At 53.9% G+C, this 20,290-nt stretch overlaps 2 protein-coding genes across 5 annotated transcripts; one reads left to right on the top strand and one right to left on the bottom strand.

Moving 5' to 3' along the window:
* The first annotated feature begins 5,746 nt into the window (after positions 1 to 5,746).
* Positions 5,747 to 20,019, top strand: ZNF219 (zinc finger protein 219). Of its 4 annotated transcripts, none has more exons than XM_045784874.2 (5): positions 5,747 to 5,867; positions 16,534 to 16,625; positions 16,894 to 18,301; positions 18,600 to 18,731; positions 18,959 to 20,019. In XM_045784874.2, exons 2-5 carry the CDS (start codon positions 16,620 to 16,622, stop codon positions 19,558 to 19,560), a joined length of 2,148 nt encoding a protein of 715 aa, XP_045640830.1. In that variant the 5' UTR covers positions 5,747 to 5,867; positions 16,534 to 16,619; the 3' UTR covers positions 19,561 to 20,019. The 4 variants fall into 4 exon arrangements, with proteins under 4 accessions (XP_045640830.1, XP_045640828.1, XP_045640829.1 ...); XM_045784872.2 differs by lacking the exon at positions 5,747 to 5,867 and adding an exon at positions 11,400 to 11,836; XM_045784873.2 differs by lacking the exon at positions 5,747 to 5,867 and adding an exon at positions 12,078 to 12,246.
* On the bottom strand, positions 7,138 to 9,060 carry TMEM253 (transmembrane protein 253). Its single transcript, XM_045784875.2, has 6 exons — positions 8,946 to 9,060; positions 8,490 to 8,600; positions 8,340 to 8,396; positions 7,914 to 8,024; positions 7,656 to 7,802; positions 7,138 to 7,284 (listed from the first exon to the last, which is right to left on the bottom strand). The coding sequence occupies exons 1-6, from the start codon at positions 9,051 to 9,053 to the stop codon at positions 7,204 to 7,206; spliced, it is 615 nt and encodes a 204-aa protein (XP_045640831.1). The 5' UTR covers positions 9,054 to 9,060; the 3' UTR covers positions 7,138 to 7,203.
* Positions 20,020 to 20,290: the final 271 nt, after the last annotated feature.

The raw sequence follows: 20,290 nt of genomic DNA on the forward strand, positions 1-20,290 counted from the left end.
GGGCCAGTCATTCTGATGAGAGGGTATGGATGGGTCGATTAAAAAACATCATCCCTGCTGAAAATCCAAATCCTACTGTTGGAAAAGAAATTAAACGTCCTCTATTCCGATCATTCAGCTGATATTTGAATCGTTGCGTCAACAATCTATCAGTGCAGAAATACATAGCGCAGAACACCTCTAACATATGCAGAGTTTGAGAGCCAAGTTCAAAGCAGCTAATTTTTTTTAAAAAAGATTTTTATTTATTTATTTGTTAGAGAGAGAGAGGGAGAGACAGCATGAGCAGGGGGAGGGAGAAGCAGGCTCCCCGCTGAGCAAGGAGTCCAACGCAGGACTTGATCCTAGGACACTGGGATCATGACCTGAGAGGAAGGCAGATGCCCAATTCACTGAGCCACCCAAAAGCAGCTAATTTTTTGAAAAGTGTTCAGTTTTTTTCCTCTTTTTTGATCTAAAATTGGCCTCTCTGTAACAAGTAACCATTGGACCCAGCTTCGCTTCTTAGGTTCACAAAGAACAGTTTCTCTTCATCATAATTATCTTTGAAATTTATAAAGACATCAATCCTGTTTCTCCTAGGCCATGACTTTAAGTCCTCTAGCTTTATCTAAAGCATAAGTGTGGGTGTATAGCATTTTCTTTATACATAAAGAGAACAAATAATTATAAAGAAGCAAAACAAATTAAATTATATCTTGGAGACTTGGACTTGGGGAAAAACATTTCAAACAAGAAAACTTTATAAAGGCAAGGAAAAACAGCCAAGAATCCACAAAGACAACTCATTAACTTTGGGCAGAACATAGGACAAATTTCTGAAAAAAATAAACCAAAGATTCAGGTGATAAGTAGAATCAAGAATAACATGCAATATAAAATATAAATGAGAGGCGCCTGGGTGGCTCAGACAGTTAAGTGTCTGCTTTGGGCTCAGGTCATGATCCCAGGGTCCTGGGATGGAAGCCCGCATCTCGCTCCCTGCTCAGCGGGGTGCCTGCTTCTCCCTCTTCCTCTGCCTGCTGCTCCCTCTGTTTGTGCTCTCTTTAATAAATAAAATCTTAAAAAATATATATATATAAATGAAATAAGGCAGAAAAATATATACAAAGAAGGAAAAACCACAGAAACAGAAGACAACTCCCATTAAGTAAATAGCATCTGAATTTTAAAGAGAAGCAGTACACACAGGCTATAGCAAGCTCTCCCCAGCCTGAGGCACTAGGAAATTATACAAGGAGGCCCTTCCCCTTGAATCTTTAAAAAGATTTTGTTTATTTATTTATTTATTTATTTATTTATTTATTTATTTGAGAGAGAGAGAACACATGCACCTGGGGTGGGGGGAGGGAGGGAGAGGGAGAAGCAGACCCCTCACTGAGCAGGGAGCCCTAGGTGGGGCTCAATCCCGGGACCCTGAGATCATGACCCAAGCTGAAGCCTGATGCTTAACAGACTGAACCACCCAGGCGCCCCCCGCCCCCCAGAATTTTTATGCAGGGAAAAGCTGGTTAAAATAAACATCGAGGGTGGCGGGTTCTCCTCCTCCTTGACGCTTCTCCTCCTCTTCTGGGGTTGGGTGTTGTGGTACAGGCAGCGTTCTCCACAAGAAGGTGAACATGCGGACCGTCTCTGGGAGGCGCTAACAACTGAGGGACGGTTCTACAAATCTGCTTTGGCAATCAGGTTTTTAACACAGTATTACAATGAAAAAAAATTAGCACCAACTAAAAATGTTTTGTGCCTTCCCCCTCTTGCAGAGTCACTGCTCAGTCGCCAGCAGCCCAGATTCCCTGTACCCTGGAGAGGGACCGCTGATGAGTACAGTGCACGGATTCTGTCATATTTATAGGAAACATTGCCTCCCTGGAAGCACACTGCCGCTGTCCTGCTCAACCCATCAATCGGATATTGAACTTGAGGGCGCCTGCGCGGTCAGTCAGTTAAGCATCTGACTTGGGCCCAGGCTCAGGTCGTGATCTCTGGGTCCTGGGATCCGGGCCGGATGGGACTTCCCGCTCAGCGGGGAGCCGGCTTCTCCCTCTGTGCTCTGTCTCTCCGTCTCTCAAATAAATGAATAAGATCTTTAAAAAAAAACAAAAACGAAAACCAAATATCAAACTTGAGGAAGCATGGGCTGGGGGAGCCAAGACGAAGGCCGTGGGCACAAAGCAACACAAAACGGGCCCCCACGAGAAAGAGAAGTGCAGAAGTCCAACAAGGTAATCTCTTCTCGCGGAGATTAACAACATCCCGGGCCTGGGTGGCACCGGCAGGCGGCTGCAGAGCGTTCGTCGGCCAAGCGGCTCCGCTGACTCCGGGTCGGTGCGTTTACTGACGTCAGAGGCTCAAGTCCGGGCCTGCACGACAGACACAGGGGCCCACCGGGGGGGCGCGGAGGGGCCCTGCAACGCCCGCCGCGTCCAGGCTCGGCGCCCGGCCGCGTGTGCCTCGGCCCTGGCGGACCCCCAGCCGGGGAGGCCCGTGGGGAGCGCCCCGCCGCGCGCGGAGGTTCTCCAACCGAGCCACTGCCGCGCGCCATTACCTGGCGGGAAGGCTCTTTGTGAGACCTCGACCCGGGCAGCCGAGAGGCCACGAGATGGCAGCAGAGGACACAGCCCAGGACAGAAACCCTGAGCCATTTGCAAAAGCCGATCTTCCATTAGCGAGATATGGTCAGTTGGCCTATGATCTTGTATTCAAGGCCAGAATACATGACTGAATTTCAGAGAAGTGAGGGCAGAATTCATCAACATGGAGAATTTCCCAAGCACCACGGAATTCAGCTGCGCAGGAGGCCACATAGGAATCGGGTATCTCTCCAGTGCTTAAAGCACGGGATAGGGGTCAAGGCCTTGAAAACCTGACGTCAGCAGGAACCTTGTCACAGTACTTCTTTCTGTGAAGTTCCAATAGGCCATAATTCAAGTAAAATATGAGTGACTTCCAGAGAGGCTGCCAAACTGATGAAGGGGCAGATAAGGGTGGTTGCCGGGAAGCGTGGCAGCAGAGCAGAAGGCTCTCCGGGCAGCCAGGGACTCTGGCAACAGGCAGGGGTGGGGGCAGATACCGAAGATCACAGGACGGCTCACACAACCTTCACTCGCCGCTGCGAGAGCGTAATGCAGAGGGAAGGGGCGTTGGTAGCGCTGGGACTTAATCTCTGATCTTCTGACTTGTCGTCTAATCACCTAACACGCCTTCCATTATAAACCCCACCCCCACCCCCAACGCCCAGTTGTTCCAACCAAAAATATCTCTAGATATTGCCAAATAACCCCTAGTGGGCAAAATGCCCTCTCCCTGAGAATCAATGCCGTAGAGGGAGATTGATTAAAAAAAGGTTAAGAACGTAATGTTAAACATCTCCAAAACTCTTGAATTTCAAGAGAGGCCTCAAAGGCCTGCAAGAAGTATTGCACACCCAAAACCCGAATTCCTACCATATGTTTGAATAATTGAAGGACGACAGGCTGAATCTGGTCTGCAGTTTAAGAAAAATTTGTACTCAACATGTTAAGATCAGAAGGGTTCACATTTAAAAAGTCAGAATTTCTGAGGCTCAGTAGATTAGGTGTCTGCCTTCAGCTCAGATCATGGTCTCAGGGGCCTGGGACTGAGCCACGTGGGACTCCCTGGTGGGCGGGGAAGTCTCTTCTCCCTCTCTCTCTGCCCCTCTCCCCGCCCCCCACCAGCTCGTGCTCTCTTTCAAATGAATAAATCTTTAAAAAATTAATTAATTAATTAAAAATTAAAAAGTCAGAATTTCTGACTTGTCTAGGAAAATTGGAACTATGCCAATACCAGGACCACAGTCCCACATGGCAATAATTGGATGGAGTTGAGTGGGGGTAAAGTCTTGAAGTAGAATGTGTGTGCTCTAGTTTCCCACAGTTCCCACCAATCCCTCTTACATCATACCCAATCTGTTTCATTCATTTACACTACTCCTCATCTCTGTAGGGAATTTATTTTCAACCGCTGAAGTGCCTTATAGTTTCAAAGTATTTTCCCATGTGTGATTTTATGTTAGCCTTAGTACTCCAGTAAGGTAGAGAAGATAAATACTATGATTATAATCTCCATGTAAGCAAAATGTACTTCAGGGAGGTTGACTTGCCCAAACCTACACACAATACTGGAATCCCAATTTCCCAACTCCTAGTCCTATTATTTTTTAGGGAAAAGTTTTTTTCTTTTTCTTTCTTTTCTTTCTTTCTTTCTTTCTTTCTTTCTTTCTTTCTTTCTTTCTTTCTTTCTTTCAAGATTTTATTTATTTGAGAGAGAGTGAGAGAGAGCACACACACACGTGCACACGAGCAGGGGGAGGGGCAGAGGGAGAGGGAGAAGCAGACTCCCCATTGAGCAGGGAGCCTGATGCGAGGCTCAATCCCAGGACTCTGGGATCGCGGCCTGAGCCAAAAGCATGCCCCAACAGACTGAGCCACCCCAGGTACCCCTGGAAAAGTTTCTATTAACAACTGCATTTAATGGTTAAGGGAAAACCGAAGAGGTAGATATGGGTATAACTGCCGGAAAAGATTAGTTCCAACTGCTAAACTTTTCAAGAATCACCACAAATAATTAACATTTTTTCTTTTAATATTTCTGTTTCCCTTCTTCTAGGCATTTGAAAAGATTGCCCTTCTAGCTGTCTTGAAGTTGTATGTGGCTATATGACTTGCTTTGGCCAATGAAAATGCTATGTGTCCTGTTGAGGCAGAAGCATTTAAGAGCTCATGAACAATTCATGCTTACTTCACACAGGGATGGGGGGTGGGGACTCTAAGCCTCATGGTGATTTAGACAGGATCTCAAAATGGTGGAGCTCCATCCGCTTGGGTTCCTGAATAACTTATAATGAGCAGAGCCCACTGCCAGACTACTCTAGACATGTACTGTGAGCCCAACCTTTGTGGTTTAAAGTCATTAAGATTTGGGCATTGTTGGGGGCCTGGCTGGCTTAGTAGGTAGAGCATGTGACTCTTAATCTCAGAATTGTGAATTCCATCCCCATGTGGGTCACAGAACTTACTTAAGGAGAAAAAAAAAAAAAAAAAAAAGATTTGGGCATTGTTACCAAAGCATAGCCTAACCTAACCTGACTGATAAGGTTCATTCGTAGGGTCACTGAACTTCTCCAAGAACTAGAAATGCAATTCCTAGATTTCTGATCATATCACTAAAAGCTGTTGATTCTATCTAGAAGACAGAGTGAATTGGTGATTTTTTTAGCCCCATTTCCTCATCCACCACCATCTTCTTCTTCATTTTTAAAGATCTTATTTATTTATTTGATAGAGAGAGAAACAGCCAGCAAGAGAGGGAACACAGTCAGGGGGAGTGGGAGAGGAAGAAGCAGGCTCCCAATGGAGAAGCCTGATGTGGGGCTCCATCCCAGAACGCCGGGATACGCCCTGAGCCGAAGACAGACGCTTAACGACTGAGCCACCCAGGCGCCCCCACCACCACCACCATCTTCTCACTTTGAAGAAAATTATTTTCTGAGTCTTGCACACATAAGCTCTGCATTATTCCGGCAGTTAGATAGGGAGGAGAAGGAGGAGGCCCAGATCTTGTTTTCTCCATTCAAGAGCCTAATTCCAGAACTGTCTCCACCCACTAGTACTCACACAACCTTGTCATAGGGCGACCATTACCACTCCCAAGGTGTCACAAACAGGAGCTCTGCCGCTGGCACCACTGCAATGTCAGGGCAAGGCAGCCAGGCTGCGCTCTTTCCTCACTGATGCCTGGGCTTGGCTAAGTCCGGAGAAGGAGCATTCTCTAGGGAAAGAAGCCTTCTCAAGTGGGAACAAAAATGAGTGTGAAGCGCACACCCATCCTGGGCACTATGTGAATTTGGGGTGAGTTCTCTTAGTACTCCAGCTGTGGTCAATTTCTAGTTTCTCTAGCGGCTAGTAAGCTGCCCGGCTGGTGCTACTGGGTCTCCCAGTTTTCCTGGGATTTTCTCAAGCCCACTCGAGCTTGTCATCTTTGCACACGTGCAAAGGTCATCAACAGTGGGGGTTGAGCCCAATTGGCCACAGCTTCAGGACCAGACGGCAACCGGGATCAAAGGTCGGCGGGGCAGCCGAGAGGCTGAGCTTGCGCAGTCCCGCTCCCGCCTTGGAGAGAAAGGGTGGCGGCAACGCGGGCTCGTTACACCGGCGTGCTCGCAAGAGGCGGGAAAGTCTTAGCTCGGGTCGCCGCGTCCCTTCCTCTTCCTGCCCCATCCACCTGCCTGCCCAGCGAGCCTGTCCTCGTCCGGCACCTGGGCCCCGAGGGAGGGGGACAAGAAGGGCCCCGGGCTTCTGACTCATCATCTCCAACCTCTTTCTCGCGCGCGCTCCAAGTCTCAGGACTTTGGATTTCGGCTCTGTGGGAGGGGGCGCGGCGACAGCATTTGGGAAACCCAGCTCTCCCGAGGGCCGGCCCCCAAACCCTGCCCGTCCGCGACGCTGCCAGAGGGAGGCCTGTGGACCCACAGTCAGCTCCCAGTTGCCGTGGGTGGGGCGGCGGCGCCCCCGCGCGGGATAACCCGCCTGGCGCCTCCCCGCACGCGGGGCCAGTGGTCGCGTCCGAGGAAACTCTCGGCTAGGCCCCGACTTCCAGCGCCTCGCGTCACTCAGCAGATGCACAGCGCCCCCATCCCGGAGGCAAGGCTCTTTATTTCCCATCAGGCCACGGGGCAGCGGGGCATCCCGGGACTTGTAGTCTTCGCTAGCGTAGAAAGGAACTGGATCGAAGGGAGAAACTAAAGCACCCGTGAATTGATTTCCGAGGATGGGCTTGTACGGGACCCCGGGCTTGGAGTGGATGGGATTGTGAAAGGTGGAGAGAAGAGAAATAAGTGAGATGAGGCAGATGTGAAGCTGTATGGGGAGGCGATGGCTAGGGAGGGGAAGGATGGAAGGGAGGAAGTGGGTACAGCTGAAAGTTGGTTTAAGGATGTCCTGCGGGAGGGCAGCTTTTCAGGGTAGTGAGGTGAGGGAAGACTCGGTTTAGGTATAGCTTCCCCTAGCGGGAAAGGGAAGAGCAGGGGGCTCGTCTGGATGGAAACGGAAGGCACTCCCCCGGACTTCATGTAGGTCTCAGAGGACTCCATCCAGCTTCTGAGTTCTGTGGAGTGGGGGCAGGAGGGTCTGGAGAACGCTCCTGCCGGGTTAGTGGAGCAGCACTTGTCGGCCTCCCCTTGCCAGCTCACTCATTCGTTGCATTTGCTGTGCTAGCCACCGTGGGACCGTTCTCCAAAGCGGCAACTTCCTCCAACTCAGAGAGACCCTAAAAGCCAGATAGTTGTGAGGGGAGCAAACTGTAAGGGTGAGAAAGGAGGAATCCCAGACAGAAACAACTTCTCCGTTTCTTGCATTTTTTCTTCCAATATTTTGGCAGTTCTTCCAATATTTAGGCAGCTTCCTAATGCTCTCCCGCATTTCTAGTCTCAGCCATTCAGATACCCAGTTCCCTCTTACCCACCACTACGGAAGAAATGTCTAAAACCAGAAAACCAATCTGTTTCTGGCTGTGACCCCTGCTCTCCCGCCACCCCCACTAACCCCATTATTTTCTCTTAAGTGCCACTGACCACGATAGCCAGGAAAAAAATCAGCCGCTAGCTAACTGCTCCATACTTTCCTCCATGCCCGGAATACCTCCTGCAGCTCCTGGTAGTGCAGACTCCGGCTCCTGCAGCATCCTGGCTTCCTCCAGCTCAGCAGGAATAGCGAGTATGCAGAGACCAGCACTCCCCCTAGGGTGAAGGCCTCAGTGCTGAGCTCCACCACCAGCAAGCCAGCCAGCTGCAGGTAGACAGGGCTGAGGAGGCTCCAGGGAACCCAGCTCCTGTTTGCCCCTGCCCCTTTCCCTCTTCATCTCCTCATCCTCCCACCTTCCCCTTTATTCACCCATACCTGGGAGGGGGCAGCTGGGGCAGGCCCCAAGGCTGTCTTCATCACTTCGACCGCCACCACGATGAAGCCCAAGATCAGACTGAAGATGTTGAGTATCATCATGGCCTGCACCTGCCAGTAAACCAGCTCGGCCTTGCCCAGCCTAGGGGACTCATTGCCACCCCAAGCCCCACCTGCAGCCTAGCCCCAGAACAAAACTCAGCTCCTGTTCCTCCACCTCCAAAGAGGGCCATGAGCCCTCTAATTTCTTGCTTTCCCTCCTCAGTTTTTTAGGCCAGTCAGGGGCAGAGAGTTGACAGGATTAGTTAACATTTAGTCACTTCCTGGGCTGAGTGGTTTGCGTGTGTGTGTGTGTGTGTGTGTGTGTGTGTGTGTGTGTGTGGGGGGTGTGTGGGAGAACAGTGCTGCATTCTCTTCCCCTCTCACCTTCCAGAGGCGGGGTGCTCTGCGCAGCTCAAGGGTGACAGTCCCAGTGAGGAGACCCTGAATGGCGAGAAAGGCAAGTGTTGAGCTCTGGCCCCGTTGAGGAGGCGGCTCCGGGACCTCGCTTCCACCCTTCCTTGTGGTGGGTCTTACCAATGCTCCAGGCCCAAGTGGTAGTGCTGTGGCCATGTGACAAGCAGCGTTCAGGCAGGCAACGGAGACAGCAAAGGGCACCACAGCCACTGCCAGCCACAGCTGGCTCACCTGGAGGCCAGACACAGGGTAGTTGAAGGGGATCCGGGGATCAGCAATTGGGGGGAATGCGTGTTGGTGGAAAGTAGTCAGCCAATGACAAGTGAAGGAATGGGGTATTATTTTTTTCTGCCTCATGTCCAAGTTTGGTTACTTACCTATGTGTTTTCCCCACATAATGGAAGCTAATTGGGGATTAAGGGTCTTGCTTCATTATTCTATGCCATTTCCACCCTCCTCCCACTCAGAGCCTAGCACAGTTTCAGGCACGGGGCGGGTGCTCCCTGAACACGGGTAGAATCGAATTGGGGTACAATTGGACATGCTGAAGCTTGGGGTGGGGCAGCCTGGCCTCACCGCCAGCACCAAGAGGTGCCCACTCTGCCTGTTTCTTGCCCAGTGCTGTAGCTTTTCCAGACGAAGACTGGGTCTCTCCTGCTCCCGCTGAGCAGCTCTCTCCTCCATGTCTCCCTTGACTGCTGGAGTTCGGTGCTTCCTAGCCTGGGAGAAATGCGTTATGGCACCTATCAGGAGATAGGACATGCGGCAACATCTCTTTCAGCTGTCCCTTTGCCCGCTTCCAAAATCCGGGGAGTTGAGGCTCGGCCTCAGACCTACCGAGTCTGAAGGTGCTACTCCAAAGGGACGGGACCCAGCCGGGCCTGGAGCTCCTGGCAGGGTCTGGTAGCTCAGAGCAGATGACGACAAACTTGTCCTGGCAGAGACTGGCTGTCAGGGCCAGGTGTGGTGGGGCAAAGGTCCCCACGAGGGCCTAAGGATCCAGGGAGTGGCCCTGGGCAGACACCAGGCTCAGTTCATTCATTAAGACGCCCAGCCCTGCCTTGCTCTGTCCCTCTTTCCTGTTGCTGCCTTCTCTGCCCATCTGGGGTCCTCTTCTGATTGCTCACCTCATCCCAATGGGCACTACCACCCTAGGCCCCAGTTTCCCCCCATTTCCATCTAATCTTTCTCCTTTTTTTGCTTCCTCCTCAAATTACCTGCTGTTCCCTAGGGAAATCCCATATTACTGTCTGGATTGGTCCCCTGTCATTACCATTTGCAGTGTTGTCTCAAGACCAGGCAAGGTTTAATTCTCCTGGCTTCCTGTCTCTCACTTTCTGGACAGTTTCTCCTCTCTTCTTCCTTTCTTGAAGGATTTACTCTGGATCGGGCACTAAGTAGATGGGGATCCCTATTTACAGTGGGGAATTTTTAATGTTAGAGTGTTAATTTGCAGCTAGACATGTATAGAAAATAGTCCGCAAATGGTCAGTCTTGGGAAGGACACTACTGCACCAAAGAATATTTTTGAGAGATACAGGTCGCCTTGCAGTCACACTGACCTGGACTAGAATCTCAGCTCTGTCACTTTCCCAGCTGTGTGACCTTGGATACATTATTCTACCTTTTTGAACCTCAGTTTGTTCAAACTGAGTGATAAAAAGGGGGCTAATAATTTGACTATGAGGGGTTGTTGACTCATGGTGGGCACTTAATAACCATCGGTGGTGCGATGAGGTCACACTGCTGTGCCTGATGCCCATATACTAAAGGCTTATTCAGAAGCTGAGCTGGGGCCATTTGTTTCTACAGCAAGAAGCAGAACCAGCTGGACCTGAATATATATACTCTATGGATCAAAAATAGGAAAGGTGCAGAGCCTGAGATCTGGAGAAAACCAGACGTATGTTCATAGCCCAGATCTACCGGGGTGACCTTGGGCAAGTTACTTAATCTCTCTGTTTCCTTATCTATAAAGGGAAGTTAATAATACAGATCTCAATACAGTACTCAAGGGGTTGCCCTGAGTATTAAAAGAGAAAATGCAATGAGCAAGCTCAGCCTGGCACCTAGCACTTAAGTGCTCAATAATTGTTAGTGACTATTATATTTATTATTATTACTGATGGTAGAGGAAGACTGAGCCAGAAGACTCCTGGGAGTTAGTACTGACAGACAGGGTCCCGGGAGCCAAGTGGTCCTTTGTAAGACACTTCTGTCCTGCCTAGTGCTGGGCCAACACTCAGGGGAGCATTGTGTCCACTCTTCTTTCCTGGGGAGTGGGAATCACATTTAAAGGCATCTGGGGAAGTTGCGTGTCTACTCCCACCTCAATCCCCATGTGCATTAATTTTATTTGGTGGCAGTGGCCTGACGGAATGTGAAATGTTAGGCTTGCTCTGAGGATCCCTGACCTGGTAGGCCAGTGGAAAGAGACTCTTAGCTTCATTTTCCTTACCCGTAAATGCAGACTGATTATATTTCAGGGTTATTGTGAGGCTTCTATATTATTAAATATGTGAGCAGGCATTCCGTCAATATTGATTAAATCTGAGTATACTACTTACAAGTTTGTAGCCCCTGTCTAGATTACAATCTGCTCATGGAAGGGAACTACAAGCCCCTCATCTGCTCATCCTCCACAGTGCTAAGCATAGTGCCTGGTACTTGGTAGACAATCAGTAAATATTTGTTGTATTGAAGAGCCATTAAAGTGACTTCAGGAATGGAAAAGAGAATTTGAGAGGAAGGAGCAGGATTTGTTTATCAAGAACAGAAAGGACCGAAGAGTAACTTTAATAATGTTTCTTGTACGGCAGACATTAACTATCTCTATAATCGCCCCTCCTCCTCCTCCCCAAAAAGAGAGACAGAAATTGTAAGGGAGAGGCTTTGAGATAAAACCCCAGGAAGAACTTCCCGAGTCTGTGCATGTTGGGGCAGAAAGAGCGGCAGAGCCAACTCCTTCCCTGGTATGTCCGGGTTTAGGGTGGGAGGGGCAGTCCGGCTTGGAGGCTGGGGGAAGGACGAGATGACCTTTCAAAATCTCTTCCAGTCTCCTGTTGGAATCGTCTGTGCGTCCCACCCCCGCTCCCTCCCTCCCTCCCTCCGACAGCGCCCCCCGTCTCCAAACTGCCCGTACCCCGCCCCTGGCGGCCGCCTCTCGCGGCTCCCGGGGTCCCCAGCTCCCTGTCCCCGGAGCCAGAGCCCCGCTCCCGCTCCCGCGCGGCTCCCAGCCCCGCCGCGCCGCCCCCCGCATGCTAATGGCCGGGCCGCCTCCCGCCGCACACAATGCGGGCCAGGGCCGGGGGCGGGGGACCGGGGAGGGGGCGGGGGCCGGGCCGGGGGCGGGGGGGCCGGGGCCCGGCGCATCTCCCCCGGCCCCACGTAACGCTGACGCCCGCGCCGCCGGCCCGCCGCCCGCCGCCGCCGCCGCCGCCCGCTCCGCCGCCGCCCGCCCGGGGCTCGTGAGTAGCCGCTCCCCCCACTCCCGGCCCCCCCCCTCCGCCACCCGGCCCCCGCCCCCGGCCCCCTCCCCCCCACCCGGAGGGGGGGCCCGCTCCGCGCGCCCGGCTCGGAGCAGGTGCAGGGGGCGGGGGCGGGGGAGGGGCGCCGGCTCGGCCCCAAGCAAACTTCGCCCAGAGCTCCTGGGGGGGCGGGGTGGGGGCGGCGGCCTCGGAAGCCGAGAGAGCTGGGGGGCCTCGAGGGAGGGGGGGGCCAGGTGGGGGAGCCGGGAAAGCGGACACCAAAGGGGAAAGGCCAGCGGGGGGGGGGGGCGCGGACGTCTTTGTAGGGGCCCGAAGGCAGGGCGCGAGGGGCCTGGGGGTGCCGGGCGGCCGAGCCGGGAGCCAGAGTGGATGAGCGCCCCCCGGCTCAGGTAGGGCTGATGGAAGAGGGGGAAGGGACCCAAACTCTCCCGGAGCGGGGGTGGGGGAGGGGAGAGGATGGGGGGTGCTTCCCTCTCTGCGTCCCAAACAAAGTGTCACAAAGAGCTCGGCCGGCGGCAGCGGCGGAGGCGGCTGCAACTCAGCTTTTGTTCTCCCGGCCGGGGTAGCTGAGCCCTGGCCTCCCAGTCTCCCAACCCTGCCCCCCATCATCCTTCTAGCTTATCTTCCCCGGGAGGGGACTGGGGTGCTGCTGGAAGAATCTCTTGTGCAGGATCACAGGTCCTGCCCTACTTGCCAACCTACTTCTGGGAGGGAGATTTTCCCAGAGGATCTCCTGCCCGCCCCCCACCCCCTAATCTGAGGACTGAGGCTCATACGGGTGCTAAGACTCTGACCTTTCTAGGGTCAGCTCCAGTTAAGGGGACTTAGGGCTGGCTCCGTGCCCCCTCCCCCAAATCAAGGTCCTCTAGAACTTTCAGAAGAGGGGTCAAGTTGGGACATGCCTGTGGAATAAGATTCACTGTGGTGGGGTGGCTGTAGGTCAGCAGGTGTACCTTCCTCTTGTCTCCTGCTGCACATTTGAAGTCCGTGACTGAGGTGCCATGCCCCCAAATCAGGACAGTGAGGATGGAGGGAAGGAGGCTTTACCAAGAACTCTGTAAAAGATGGGCATGCTGTGATGTGGAGTCAGTTTAGAGGAACTCTCTGAGCAGTGAGGTTCAGAGGCCCATGGAGGGGAGACCATAAAAGTGAGCTACTGGCATGTGTTTGTGATAAAAGTGGTCTTGACTCTAGACCACCTAAGAAGCCCCCTTTCTTTCTTACCTCGTCTTGTGCAGTGTTAATCGTAATTGGTAACGGACTTCAGAGGTGTGGGGTTCTCAACAGAGGGAAGAACATCAAGTATTAGAAATGACCAATGACAGATGTTTAGTCACAACTATACCACAGAAGTCCTGAATCCTTGCCCCTTACACTTTGACCCTAAAAACTTTTGAACCACAGATTTGAGGGACAATCTTTGAGGTCCTTCAGTCAGCAGATGCTTCTGTGTACCTGTCCTTGTTTCTTAGTCTTCTCACCAACCTTTCCAGCCCTCCCTAACGCAGTAAGGCTTGATGATCCACATCCCCTTCCCCACCAGCTTTCCTAGCACATAAAAATAACTGGCCTGTTGCTTTGGAACGACTTCCGATTCCTATCCCTGGCTCTGTATCCCTATAGAACCCAAATAAGGGCCAGATAACCCCTGATTCCCAGTGGGGGTGGAAAGTAGGTCAGTACTACCGTCTGGCCAAGTCTCGTGGATGGTGTTTAGGGCCTAACTATAGGAAACTCTGTGATTATTGCCCACAGGCAATACATGCATGCTGTGGGTTCCAAGCCAGTTCATAGATCTTGGACGCTGTCCGTGCTCTCTCCTATTGAAAGCAAAACAAAACAAAATAAAACAAAACACTCATGGGATCAGGTGCCTGGGGCCTCCTTTGGTGTGGAGATGATTCAGGAGGTCTTGACTGGGTCTAGGAAGGTGTCTAAGTGGGTTTTGTTGATTTGAGGCTACCCTCTAGGGAAACTTTCCCTGCTTGGGAATTCAGCTTCAATTTAGGCCTTCTTGTATATCACTTTTTTCCATCCTGGAAAATGCTATGTGCAAAGTAGGTCTTTCTGTTTTTGTTTTGTTGTGGCGGAGGAAGCTGTGCCCTGTTCCTACTCTGCTTGCTTCATATACGAGGTCAGCCTCCCATGAGATATTTTGCTTGCTGTCCTACAGGCAGTTTTAAGGGCCCTAGAATGTTCTCAGAATCAGAATACGTGCCCATAGGTTAGTCAGCTATGACCATGCAGTATTCCCAGCCTCCCCCCTCCTCCCCCACCATCTGCTTCCTCTGAATATACCAGATTGGCTGTACACCAGGATGTTCCGGGAATCCCCAGGAGAGCAACAGAATGTGATGGACCCAAATACGATGCCTCAGTAACTCATTCCAGGATGTACAAACTGTAACTGTCAGGACACTCCTTATAGCTAATTAAAATTCTTCTAGTTACATCTATTTTCTATTACATTTATCTATTTTCAGTGACATCTAAAAGGCCAAAATAATCCCTCTGGTACCACTGTTCCCCCCACCCCCAATGGTTCCCAGATAGGAATTTTGTAAAATCCTCTAGCTTTTCTCAGTGCTTTTTCTGTGGTGCTAAAATGGCCAATGTGGCCCCTCTAGCACTTCCTAGCTCTTTCTATGGTACCGAGGTGGCCAAAGTGTCTCCTCTGGTAGCCCACTGCACTCTCCATGGTACTGAAGGGATAACCATTTGTTTTTAACATCTCTCTGGGGTCCAGAAGAGTCCTGTGACTCAGAACCACAAATTTTTGAGCTGGAAGGGACCATCAATATAAATTAGTCCAACCTCCTTATTTTACAGATGAGTAAACTGGGAGGTTAAGTGATTTACTGAAGGTTGCAGGGCTATTAATAGCCTGGGCCCACAATAGCCATGCACTTCTCAGTCCTACTCTTTAATTCACCTTTCATGACGCTACTCACGGAGCCTCGCTGGGCTCTTGGTCTCAGGAAAGGGGTTTGTTTGGAGGATCCAGAAGATGACGGTGGATACCCTAATTTGGAGCTACAGAAATACAAATATTAAACGTGGTGGTGCAGGTCGTTTAGTGACCCTCAGATGAGGACACTTTGTCAATCAATCTCCTGTTAATAAAATTCCCTTAACCCAGATTTCACATGTAACAGGTACCTGTCCCTTCATGGAGTCTTATCACATTCACATTCATTAAATGTCAAAAATTAAAGAAGCCTTGGACCTCCAGAGCCTTTTCTCTTTGCTGATAAGCAGCAGGGCTGACTCCTGGCCCAGTTCTCTTCTGTTAAAGATTCTTAAGCAAAGTAATGCTTGAGTCCTTTTCTTTCTCAGTAACCCATTTCGGTTTCACAATGCCTATTGTAAGGAAGTTCTTTATATCTCAAATATTCTTTCTATCTCAGGCAAAAAAATAGGTTAGGCCCACATTCATCTAGCCTCGACCAGATACAATTCTATATGTAAGCAGGAAGGTAGGCTGGCTGACTTCTGCTCGTCCTCCCCGGGCCTATTTCCATGAATGTTAATTCTGGGGTTGCTTCTAAGTCCTAATACTAACCTCTGCAGCTTAGAATCAGGAGAGCCCCCCCCCCCAACCCCAATCTTCTCAGTGCTCTTCTCCTTCCTCAGAACTGGAGCTCTGCACATCCCAGGCCCAGGGAATTTCAGCCTGGAGAATTTTAACCCTTTCCTGCTCGGAGCATGTGCTGAGCCCCTATCTGTGCAGATGGCCCAGCCCCGCCCCCCGTCCCTCACTCCAGCCTCTTGAGCTCAGAGCCAGTGTAATCCTCCTCTTGTGTGAGGGAGCCTCTCCCCTGCAGAGAGGAGGAAAGCCTGCCTCGGAACAGCCCTGGACAAAGGGGCTGAGATGCCCCATCAAACTGCAGGCTCCAAGGTTTGAAACACGGGGATGAATCCTATCCGGTATTGGCAGTTTTTAACCCCTTCCCCAGGCCAGCAGCGCCCCTTAACTTCCACTCCTCCCCCAACTCTCTCTTCATTCCCTCTCCCTCTGGCTCTCTCCCCCTTCATGCCCCTCCCCCTCTGTCTGTCTCCAGACTCTCTGCTGCTGGGAGGTGTTTCTCTCCCATGCATGAATGAGTCTCTGTAATGAATGGAAATGAATGGATCAGGAATCCAGGCGGAGGGAGGGAGAACGAGGGGGAAAAGACAGAAAGACAGGATAAGGGCAGAAGGAAGGACTGTGGAGTGTGGAAGGATGTTTGGCTGGCCGGTCAGTTAGGGCAACTGGTCTCACTTGGATAAATGGGGAGCATGGCAGGCCCACCCCGTTTGCTCATCAAGCTGCATAGCCTGACTTAAATGAGAGAAGGGTATACTGTGATGGTTTCTACCACCAGGGGGTGGTTGTGTTGGTGATGATGGTGGTGGTGGTGATGGTGGTGATGTTAGTGGTGGTTTTGGACTAAGCATTTAAAATGAATAATCTGAGGGAAGACATCTGGGTTACCAGGGAACCTGTGGGCTGGGCAAATCAAGGAGTACAAATTTTGAAGACAGCAGCCCCCTCCTGCTTCAGGGTGCAAGGAAGGGGAACGAAGGGATAGATTGCAGGAGTAAGGGGTGCTAAGAGTATGGGGTTGGGGGTGCCTCGTTCTGCTGCTGAAAACCAGGGCTCATCTTTCCCTCCAAACCTGTCTCTCTTGCTTTAGCTCTTCAGCACCTGTTGCCTTCACTAGCAGCTTTTCCTCCTCCTCTTCCCTGCACTCCCCAGAACCAAAGAATGTGAAGGGGGTCCATGGAGGTGAGTGAAGAAGCTCTGGGCTGAACCTGCAAGTACTTACACCTATACTCCTTCCCCTCCCTACCTCTCTTAGAAGTTATGTCTGTGGCCCCACCAGCTCAGTTCCCATTCATATCCCACTTCCCCCAAGGTGAGTGGGAAGGGCACTCGGTGTTCCTGATTCAGGCCCCACCCACCCTCCCTCGAGTTCTTCTGGCCTTTCACGCCCTTGCTTTCCCCACAACTGTCCCTTCTCCACCCCTTGCTCTACTCAGGTCTTTCTCCACAGGGCTCACGTCCCCGCGCTCCGGGCGGCCACTTAGCGCCCTCGCCGCCCGCCTTCGACGGCGAACTGGATCTGCAGCGCTACTCCAACGGGCCAGGCGTGAGCGCCGGGTCTCCAGGGATGGGAGCAGTGGGCTGGTCGGAGAGTCGCGCAGGCGAAAGGCGCTTCCCCTGCCCTGTATGCGGGAAGCGCTTCCGCTTCAACTCTATCCTGGCTTTGCACCTGCGGGCGCATCCAGGCGCCCAGGCCTTCCAGTGCCCGCACTGCGGCCACCGCGCAGCGCAGCGGGCCCTGCTGCGCTCGCACCTGCGCACGCACCAGCCCGAGCGCCCGCGTAGCCCTGCCGCACGCCTTTTGCTGGAGCTGGAGGAGCGCGCGCTACTGCGCGAGGCTCGGCTGGGGAGAGCCCGAAGCTCAGGGGGCATGCAGTCCACCCCTGCCACTGAGGGCCTGGCTCGGTCCCAGGCTCCTTCGTCGGCCGCCTTCCGTTGCCCCTTCTGCAAAGGCAAGTTTCGTACCGCGGCGGAGCGCGAACGCCACCTGCACATCCTGCACAGGCCCTGGAAGTGCGGCCTGTGCAGTTTTGGCTCCAGCCAGGAGGAGGAGCTGCTGCATCACAGCCTGACGGCCCACGGAGCTCCTGAGCGCCCCCTGGCGGCCACCTCGGCTGCACCCCAGCCTCAGCCTCCACCCCAACCTGAACCCAGATCAGTCCCGGAGTCTGAGCCGGAGCCCGAACGTGAGGCAGTCCCCGCCCCCGCTCCTGCAGCTCCCGAGGAGCCCCCCGCGCCCCCGGAGTTCCGCTGTCAAGTGTGTGGCCAGAGCTTTACGCAGTCCTGGTTTCTGAAGGGCCACATGCGCAAGCACAAGGCCTCCTTCGATCATGCGTGTCCCGTGTGTGGCCGCTGCTTCAAGGAGCCCTGGTTCCTTAAGAACCACATGAAGGTGCACGCCAGCAAGCTGGGCCCGCTGCGTGCCCCGGGGCCTGGTTCCGGGGCTGCCCGGGCTCCCCAGCCTCCTGACCTGGGCCTGCTGGCCTATGAGCCGCTGGGCCCCGCGCTCCTCTTGGCCCCGGCTCCCACTCCCGCCGAGCGCCGTGAGCCTCCGAGCCTTCTGGGCTACCTGAGCCTCCGAGCTGGCGAGGCCCGGCCCAATGGTGAGGGCGCCGAGCCTGGGGCTGGCCGCAGCTTCGGAAGCTTCCGCCCACTGCCCTCCGCTCTTCCAGCCCGGGCTCGCCGGCATCGCGCCGAGGAGCCAGAGGAGGAAGAGGAGGTGGTGGAGGCGGAGGAGGAGACCTGGGCCCGGAGCAGGGCGTTGGGCCCTCTGGCTTCACTGCACCCGCGCCCAGGCGAGGGACCAGGGCACTCTGCGCCCGCTGCGGGGACCCAGGCAAGGTCCACCGCCACGCAGGGTATGTAAGGGGTCTTTTCCCTCCAAGGTTTCCACATCCTGGGCCCACTCTGATTCCACCACTGCCCTCTTGTCCCCTTCTCTTTAAAAAGGACCTGTCTCTTAATTCTCGACTTTTTTCAGTCCTGGGGGCCACTTTTCAACTCACCACAAATCCAACCCCTCAGGTTCCCTCAAACACGCTGTTTCCTTCTGGGGCCCCGAGGGGAAGGCATCCGAAGGGGTGGGTGTGGGACGCATGGCCCTGATAGGGTTAGGGCAAAGGGCCTTTCTGACTTCCCTTAATGTGCGTATTGCAGAAGAGAATGGGCTGTTGGTTGGAGGGACCCGGCCTGAAGGGGGCCGGGGAGCCACAGGAAAGGATTGCCCCTTCTGTGGAAAATCTTTCCGCTCAGCGCATCACCTTAAAGTGCACCTGCGAGTGCACACAGGTGAGGGGGGCAGCCTCTGGGGTGGGGAGGTAACTGGGGGGCGGGAAGAGCGGTGAGAGCAGCCTTCAGATTGGCCAGTTGAGATGGTTGGGGGAATGATGCTCTGTTAAATGAGAAGGGGTGGGGGTGGCAGTGTGTTTTTCTGGTCTACAGGGGCCTGTACGGAGCGAAAGGGGGGTGGGGGCGGTGATCGTGCCTCTGTGATTCGATCGCACCCCTTTCTGCAGGCGAGCGCCCCTACAAGTGTCCGCACTGCGACTACGCGGGCACCCAATCCGGCTCGCTCAAGTATCACCTGCAGCGCCACCACCGAGAGCAAAGGAGCGGGGCAGGCCCCGGACCACCCCCGGAGCCGCCGCCCCCTTCCCAGCGAGGTTCGGCACAGCAGTCGGGAGCCAAGCCGGCTCCGCAGACTGCGACCTGGGTGGAGGGCGCGGCGAACCCCCGGCCTCCTACGAGCGCGGCGCCGGGGTCCCGTCGGAAGCCCGCCAGTCCCGGGAGGACCCTGCGCAACGGGCGAGGCGGTGAGGCCGAACCCCTGGACCTGTCCCTGCGGGCGGGGCCGGGAGGCGAGGCTGGGCCGGGGGGTGCCCTCCACCGATGCCTCTTCTGCCCCTTCGCCACTGGAGCCCCTGAGCTCATGGCCTTGCACCTGCAAGTGCACCACAGCCGCAGGGCTCGGGGCCGCAGGCCGCCCCAGGCCGACGCGTCCCCGCCCTACGCCCCTGCACAATCCGGAGAGACCCCTCCCAGTCCTCCGCAGGAAGGGGAGGAGGGCCCCGGGCTGTCGAGATCAGGAGAGGCGGGGCTGGGGGGACAAGAACGGTAGGGAGCCCTCTTAGGGGCGGTTAGCTTAGTGAGCTCACCCCGCGGGAGCGGGGGAGCGCTAGAGGTAGTTGGGTAGAGCAGCCAGCAGGGGGCAGCGTGGGACCCATATCCCAGCCCCAGGCGGACCAGAGGTGGAGGGGGTGGAGGGCGTAGGAGGGTGGGCGGGCGCTACCCACCCAGCCCAGGGGAGAGTCACAGTGCCTTAGAAGTGGCAGGGGTGAGGATCAAAGAATGGGGTCCCAGGGCTGGCAGAGGGCGGTGTCCCTGTTGAGGGGCCGCTCTGCCAGTCTTTGCTGGTCCATAGGCGTGAGAGTTTATTTTTGTACAATGGGTGGGGGTGGGGGGCACTGTACCCTTCTAGCCCCTTCAGGGGCCCTGTAGACGTCGCTATTTTTGGTACGATTCCTGTCATCCCTGTCGCAGAGTTGTGTCCCCAATAAACAGGTGTCTTGAGGCACAGGGCGCTGTGTTTGTCTGCCTATGTCCTGTCCTCCTTGGACCGTTTCCTGGAAATACTTCTTCAGGTGCTTAGTGATCGCCCGAAGAGCTTTATGAGGACGGAGAGATCTTGGGCTTTACCCCCGGGCTTCGGCTTCAGTAGCTCTGGGGGTGGGGCCGGGAATTAGCATTTAGCAAGTAGCCCAGGGGCTTCTCGTGCACTGTGGTCAGAGGACCTCATTTTGAGAACTGCTGGACGGTGCTGGATCCCAGCTGGACGGCGACCACCTCAG

Source organism: Ursus americanus, chromosome 35, assembly GCF_024610735.1.
Source record: "Ursus americanus isolate L20-20 chromosome 35, mUrsAme1.1.p, whole genome shotgun sequence".
In the NCBI taxonomy this organism is placed as follows: domain Eukaryota; kingdom Metazoa; phylum Chordata; class Mammalia; order Carnivora; family Ursidae; genus Ursus; species Ursus americanus.

Coding starts and splice junctions, on each gene's coding strand:
- TMEM253 (XM_045784875.2), bottom strand. CDS start 9,053: ATGGAGGAGAGAGCTGCTCAGCGGGAGCAGGAGAGACCCAGTCTTCGT. Junction 8,397..8,489: donor CACTTGGGCCTGGAGCATTG/GTAAGACCCACC, acceptor CTCGCCATTCAG/GGTCTCCTCACTGGGACTGT. Junction 8,025..8,339: donor GAGCACCCCGCCTCTGGAAG/GTGAGAGGGGAA, acceptor GTTTACTGGCAG/GTGCAGGCCATGATGATACT.
- ZNF219 (XM_045784874.2), top strand. Junction 18,302..18,599: donor AAGGTCCACCGCCACGCAGG/GTATGTAAGGGG, acceptor TGCGTATTGCAG/AAGAGAATGGGCTGTTGGTT. Junction 18,732..18,958: donor GCACCTGCGAGTGCACACAG/GTGAGGGGGGCA, acceptor CCCTTTCTGCAG/GCGAGCGCCCCTACAAGTGT.